This window comes from Pollachius pollachius, assembly GCF_949987615.1.
Source record: "Pollachius pollachius genome assembly, chromosome: 19".
In the NCBI taxonomy this organism is placed as follows: domain Eukaryota; kingdom Metazoa; phylum Chordata; class Actinopteri; order Gadiformes; family Gadidae; genus Pollachius; species Pollachius pollachius.
Genome location: NC_136952.1, coordinates 8,168,710 through 8,176,209, shown reverse-complemented (window position 1 = coordinate 8,176,209; position 7,500 = coordinate 8,168,710). Strand labels below are relative to the sequence as shown.

Sequence of the window (7,500 nt, the reverse complement as noted above, 5' to 3'; positions counted from 1 at the left end):
AGGAGTGGACAGGAGTGGACCGGAGTGGATAGGAGTGGACAGGAGTGGATAGGAGTGGACAGGAGTGGACAGGAGTGGACAGGAGTGGATAGGAGTGGACAGGAGTGGACAGGAGTGGACAGGAGTGGATAGGAGTGGACAGGAGTGGACAGGAGTGGACAGGAGTGGATAGGAGTGTAAGGAGTGAATAGGCGGTGTAGGCTTACGGAGGAGTCTTCGGGTGCCTGTCGCCCAGCTTTCAGAAACCACACCTTCTGCTTTGTTTGACACCGTCTCCGCCTTCACCTCCACCAGCCGCCTCCTCCCTCCACCACTCCCCATCGACGAGACTCTCCCGTTCCTCCCCCGCTCTGGCTCTCCCTCCCCCATGGGAGTGACATAGAGGGCCGCCCGCTGGTCGTCTACCCCCCCCCCACCCCCCGCCAAACCTCCTACCGCCCGCTCTCCGCACCCTCGACCCGACTAGACCGGAGGGGGGGGGGGGGGGGGGGGAGGGGGGGGGGGGGGGGGTTCGCTAGACTTTTATCGGGCTCCGCGACTCGTGGAGGGGTCGGAGGGATGTCGTGGAAGAGGAACTACTTTGCGTCCGGCGGCGGAGGAGTAGGAGGAGTAGGAGGAGTAGGAGGAGGACTAGGAGGACTAGGAGGAGTAGGAGGAGTAGGAGGACTAGGAGGAGGACTAGGAGGAGTAGGAGGACTAGGAGGAGTAGGAGGAGGACTAGGAGGAGTAGGAGGACTAGGAGGAGTAGGAGGTCTAGGAGGAGGACTAGGAGGAGTAGGAGGTCTAGGAGGAGGACTAGGAGGAGTAGGAGGTCTAGGAGGAGGACTAGGAGGAGTAGGAGGTCTAGGAGGAGGAGTAGGAGGACTAGGAGGAGTAGGAGGAGGACTAGGAGGAGTAGGAGGAGGTCTAGGAGGTCTAGGAGGAGGACTAGGAGGAGGAGTAGGAGGACTAGGAGGAGGACTAGGAGGAGTAGGAGGAGGACTAGGAGGAGGAGTAGGAGGTCTAGGAGGAGGACTAGGAGGAGTAGGAGGAGGACTAGGAGGAGGAGTAGGAGGACTAGGAGGAGGACTAGGAGGAGTAGGAGGAGGACTAGGCGCGGCCGGGGGGGTGGCGTGGGGGCTGGTCACCCCGCGCAACATGAACTCCATCGCTCCCAGCAAGGGCCTGAGCAACGAGCCGGGGCAGAACAGCTGCTTCCTGAACAGCGCCCTGCAGGTTGGTCCACACACACACACACACACACACACAAACACACACACACACACACACACACACACACACACACACACACACACACACACACACACACGAACACACACACACACACACACACAAACACACACACACGAACACACAACCCTATGTGTCTCCTGGGAATAAACTGCAGACATACGCACACGCACACACATGCACACAGACACAGACATACACACACACAGACACACATGCACGCACACACACACATACACACACACGCGTGCGCACAAACATACACACGCAAACACACACACACACACATGCACGCACGCACACACGCACACACATACACACACAAAGGCAACAAGCACACAAAGGGAAATTAATTATGTCAATATACAATCAGGGAATTACAATGGAATAACATCGTGCTAGATTCATACTGATAAATGTGAGTATCATAAATACACAAACATTGGTGGTGTAGTGTTTTTGATTATTTTCGAGAAAAACACAAAGTGTATTTCTCATTTTGCAGTGAGACACAAAAAGTTAACAACTCCAGGTTATACACTCCAGAAATGCTGTCACATGTCAAAAAAAAGCAGATAATTTGTTTTGGGACGACAATGGAAGCCAACCAACTGTAAATGTCTATTTGCACAAGACAGATGTGTCTTGCGAACAGGAGAAAATAATTGGTCCTTTTGATCCTTGTATAAGTATTAAATATATGTATGTCAACCTTATCGTTAAAACCTTCTTTCTGGCTTAATTGTACATTCTTGCGCTTTTCTGTTTCTGTAAGCCCAGAAAACCTGCTTAGATTGATTTGTGCATCGCACCTCTACAGACAACTCGTTTGCAAACACACACGTTCAACACTTAAATAATGCTAACGTTTAATGATGTTGAAACTAGGTCGCACAAAACATTATTTGTGTAGCTCCTCCAGTTTTTATTGGATGCTTTGACTCTCCTGTAAGTGGCTTTGGATAAACGCTTCCCCTTAATGACCGAGTTAAATGTAAATCGAATGTTGGTGGAATGCAGGGGCAGCAGGGATTAGGACAGTAGGCTGTTTGTCTGGCTGTTTGGCCTCAGCATGGAGTCTCCCTGCTTGGGACTTTGCTGCAGAGATTGCTGGCGAGTCTACAGTGCAAGTTTCCGTCAATCCCTCTCCCTCTCTCTCTCTCTCTCTCTCTCTCTCTCTGTCCCTCTTTCTCTGTTTTACTTACTTCCTTATGTTTCTTCCATTATACATTTCATCAGTGTTCTTTTTTTACCCCATCCCGTCTGTCTCGTGTTTGTGTGTGTGTGTGTGTGCGTGTGTAGTCTCACGCACTAGTGCTCTCTCTCTCTCTCTCCCCCCATTCTCTCTTTCTCTTTCTCTCCATGCCTCGCTCCATCTCTCGCTCTCTCTCTTCATTTCACTTTCTGTAACACATGCACGCACTTCTTCAATGCCTCCCAACGCTTCCAGCTGGCACACATGCAGACACACACACACACACACACACACACACACGCACACGCGCACGCACACACGCACGCACACGCAGACATACACCGGACAAGAAATCTTAGTAGGAACCGATAAAGAGAGAGAGTTTAGAGAAGGGGGAGCTTAGCAGTGGCTTAAAGGGAGAGAGTTGAAGAGGGAAAATAAAGCAGGGCAGATGAGAGGGTAAAGAGAGGCAGAGGAAGAGGGAGGTGAGGGAGAGGAAGGAACGTTTGTGGTCAGCTCTGTACAGTAAAGACAATACAGAGAATAGACAAGAGAGCAAGGAGTGGAGGATGATGCCATAGCGCCAAGACATCCGCAAGCAGGTAAAGAGAGACTAAAGACGTTTGAGGATTAAAGCCAAAGGGAAAGGTGTTTGTGCGCATGTGTGTGTGCGAATGTTTGTGCGTGTGTGTGTGTGTGTGTGTGTGTTTGTTTGTGTGAGTGTGCGAGCACATGTGTGCACGTGTTTGTGTGTGTGTGTGTTTGCGGATGTGTGCGTGTTGGCATATGTGTGTGTATATGTGTGCGCATTTGTGTGTCTGTGTGTTTGTGTGTGTGCGCGCGCATCCTAGTCTCAAGAGGCTCTGTAAGTATGTGTGACCTTGAAATGGGCTATTTCAGCCTGCAAAAATAAAAACTGCATGAGACATCAAATAATATCTATTCTTTATTGTGATAGTTTTTAAAAGCGCTTTCACAATACGTCTTTACAATCAGTGTGTATGTTGTGAGCGGGGTCAAGTATCCCATCATTCTATGTTGTTTTGCTTTACCCTTAGCATTTTGTGTCCCCTGATTTGACCGTTTGTTAGAGCTCTTAAAGACTTGAGAAGACTGAACTTTAACTAAATATGCAGATGACGTTGATGTCTTTAAGCAGTCTTAGTGTTTTGCTGGTAACTGATGAAGCAAACCATATAATTTACGCTTTACGGTTATAGAAATAATGTATAGTGTTATCCCTGTAAAATGTTCTTCTTAAGCGAGTAATAAACACAAAGGTGAAAGCAAATTATCTCAAGAACATGTAGGCAGTAATGGTTAGTGTTAGCAATAATGCTCATCCGCTCATTAACCAAACTGCATTTTAGACAACGGGACATCTAGGAATGATAATCTTTATGGTTTCATTAGGAGACCATGGTAAAAATGACAAAAAAAGGTACAACTAGTTAATAAGGCAATAGTAAATAGGTGTATGCTTTGGGCGGGGTCATCCCTATGTTCCCCAGGTCCTATGTTCCCCGGGTGCAAAGGGTTATGGTCAGGTTTAGGGTTATGGTTAGAGTTAGGGTGAGGGTTAACCCTAAACCTAAACCTTACCATAACCAATCGGAGGAGAGCCATTCTAACCAATCACAGGCGAATCAGAGGTGAAAAAGGCGGTACTTTCCTCTACCATCCTACGAAAAAAAGATTTGCTCACAGGGTCCTATGTTCCCCGGTCACACACAAAGCGGGGAACATAGGACCTGGGGAACATAGGACCCGGGGAACATAGGTACGCTAGCCTAAACGCTAGTATGGGCTAGCCTAACTATGCCTCCTTTGGATGGTTCAGCTCTCTTTATAAGTTATACTGCCAAGACTTTCTTTATTTCCTTGAAAACTTTCTGCTCATGTTGCAGGGTTTTTTATTGACTCCGGCAGGAGATTCAGCCATTATGTCTAGCATGCGCCTAAATCTGTTTTATGTCTATGCTATCTTATGAGTTTTTTGTTTACTCAAAACTCAACACACTGTTGTGTGGACAGATTCATCCAGCATCAAAATTCACGTGTGTGTGTTCACCAAATTGATGAACACACACATGCACACGCACGCACGCGCACACACACATGCATGCAAACACACTCTTTCTCTAGCTTACTCTCGTTCTCTCTCTGTCTCTGTCTCTCTCTCTCTCGCTCTCTCTCTCTCTCTCCCTCTCTCTCTCTCTCTCTCCATCCCTCCCTCTGTTCTCTCTACCACTCTTTCTCTTGTCCTCTCCCCATCCGTCTGCACTCTAAAACACTCTATGTCCTAAGACTATTCAACAACAGCATCATAATTGTGTTGTCTTATTCTACGGCCACCTAAGGTCCACGACGTCAATAACGCTTATCGCTGCATGAACGGTTCTCCGGCCACAGAGGACTAAGTCTGATTAAACAGAACAAGGCGTCACGGGGGGCTCCTCCTGTCCCCTCTGTGTTTCCCACAGCAGCTCGGCTGACTACTAAATGCAGGAGCCTTGCTGCAGGTAATGACCTAAAAACAGTTCAGTAACACGGCGGTGTGCGGCGGTTGGAGCTCCTGCGCCCCGCACAGCGTCCCGCCTAGTGGCTCTGCCGAGGTAGAGGTCAGGAGACTCTGGTGGGATGATGGGCTGATCCGAGAGAGAGGGAGAGAGGGAGAGGGAGAGAGGGGGAGGGAAAGGGAGAGGGAGAGGGAGGGTGGGAGGGAGAGGGAGGGAGGGAGGGAGGGAGAGGGAGAGAGAGAGAGGGAGAGGAAGGGAGAGAGGGAGGGAGAGGGAGAGAGAGGGAGAGAGGGAGAGAGAGAGAGAGGGAGGAAGGGAGTGAGGGAGAGGGAGGGAGGGAGAGATGGAGAGAGAGAGAGAGGGAGGGAGGGAGAGAGAGTGAGAGGGAGGGAGGGAGAGACGGAGAGAGAGAGAGAGCGAGAGAGCGAGAGGGAGAGGGAGATAGAGAGGGAGAGAGAGACGGAGAGAGAGAGAGCGAGAGAGGGAGAGAGAGAGAGAGGGAGGGAGAGAGAGAGAGAGTGAGGGAGGGAGAGAGAGGGAGAGGGAGGGAGAGACGGAGAGAGGGAGAGAGAGAGAGGGAGGGAGAGAGAGAGGGAGAGAGAGAGGGAGAGGGAGGGAGGGAGGGAGAGGGAGGGAGGGAGAGGGAGGGAGGTTGAGGGAGAGAGAGAGAGGGAGAGAGCGAGGGAGAGGGAGGGAGGGAGAGAGAGAGAGAGGGAGGGAGAGAGAGAGGGTGAGAGAGAGAGGGAGAGGGAGGGAGAGAGAGGGAGGGAGAGAGGGAGAGAGAGCGAGAGGGAGAGAGAGTGAGAGGGAGGGAGAGAGAGGGTGAGAGAGAGAGAGGGAGAGGGAAGGAGAAAGAGTTACAGGAGAGAAGAGAAGAAGAAAGTGAGGAACGCTGAAGCAATAGTGATGGAACGGAGAGGAAAAGCAAGAGAGAAAGTAATGAGAGAGAGATATACATAAAGAGGTGTAGGGAGAGCGAGAGAGACACACAAAGACATGATGGAAAGAAGGGAGATGGAGAGAGAGCTAGAGCGATGGAGTTGGATGGAGCGAGAGAGAGCGATTAAGAGAGGGACACAAAGAAAAAGGATGGCGCTAGAGAGAGAGAGAGAGAGAGAGTGTGCCCTCCCTGTGCCCGCTGTTGTGTGTTGTGTCTCTCCACTGGGAGCCGATTCATCACAACTAAATAAACGGCAGAGAAGCGACAAGATGGAGGGAGGGATGGAGGGATGAGGGGAGAGATGACAGAAAGAAGAGAAAGAGGGCTGGAGGACGGGGCGGAGGCATACATTGGCGTCAGCAGGCACTCCGTCACGCACCTCCCCCGCTTTTCCCATCCCTCTCTTTTTATCTCCCTCTCTTTTCTCTCTCTCTCCCCCCCCCCTTCATCTCTCCCCTCCCTCCCTGTTTCTCTTCAATACTCGCCCACCATGCCGGTGCCGGTGTCCGTGTGTCAACGAGTGTGTGCATGTGTGGGTGTGTTTGTGTGCTGGTTTGCGTCTACTTTGTACACTTATAATCAGGCATACAAAGTGTGTGTGTGTGTGTGTGTGTGTCTCGTCGGCCCTGCCTCAGCCGGTTGAGAGGGAGGCGTGTTCTGTCCCGGTTCTCCCACAGAATATCACTAGAAGTGCATTCTTCCAGCCCCGCACTATTGAAAAGAAACGCTTTCAAAGTCCATCAGTCATGTGTTTGTCCTCCACTTCAGCTCAAAGGCCTCAGTCGGGCGCATAATGCAACTGCCAGCATCCAAACTGTGGCTAGAAAGTTTCAACGCACATCTCTCTTTGTACAGTAATGTTTCAGCGGCTCCCAGTTCATCACAGACATCCATTATTCAGAGGTCCTTATCTTTAAAATACTACTGGGAGCTTCTGTGCTCGGACCGGCTGGGTAGACCTTAACAGGGAAAGGGCACCGCAGTTTGAAAGCTGAAATATTATCAGCACATCAACATAGTAGGTTATATTGACACCATTACTGTTCAGTATTATTGCCCAGTATTGGATGTCTGAGATGCATGGCTACTATACTGAAATCCAATTTATATGTATTTTTGATGTTGTTTTGATCCTGCTAGTAGAACAATTGCACTGTTTTTACATCATGGCGAAAATTTCAATTTTCTTTTTACAGCTCTTTCTGTTTTCATTTCACAGATAAAACTGATTTGACTGACACACACACACAAACACACACACACACGCGCACACACACCCATTGCATGCACACAAACACAGACACACACACACATACACACAAACACAGACACACACAGAACATGTGTAGTGTACATGGATATCCCCTCTGGGAAATAGTATTCAAAGGGGGAACAGCGTGGGGACTTGGGGTTTAGAAAGGAGGGAAAATAGAGAGCAGCAGATATCATGTAGAGCCAGTCCCTGTTGGGTTGGATCAGATAGGCAGTGCATGATATGGCTTACAGTAAGTGATGTGCCATTAAAAAGTCATGCAAGTTATGAATTATATATTTCGTCTTTTTTTTCTGTGTTTGCTTGTGGGCATGCTTGTGTGTTTGCCTGGTGTGCGTTTGTG

At 49.6% G+C, this 7,500-nt stretch overlaps 1 protein-coding gene across 1 annotated transcript in view; it reads left to right on the top strand.

Moving 5' to 3' along the window:
• Nucleotides 1-558: 558 nt before the first annotated feature.
• The window catches only part of LOC307090234 (ubiquitin carboxyl-terminal hydrolase 54-like), a gene marked incomplete at both ends in the record, with an annotated part of 38,149 nt that continues 31,207 nt past the window's right edge, over nt 559-7,500 (top strand). The window contains 2 exons of the mRNA XM_079756808.1: nt 559-609; nt 1,042-1,215. Coding sequence (XP_079612934.1) covers nt 559-609; nt 1,042-1,215 — 225 coding nt within the window. The remainder of the gene's footprint in view (nt 610-1,041; nt 1,216-7,500) is intronic.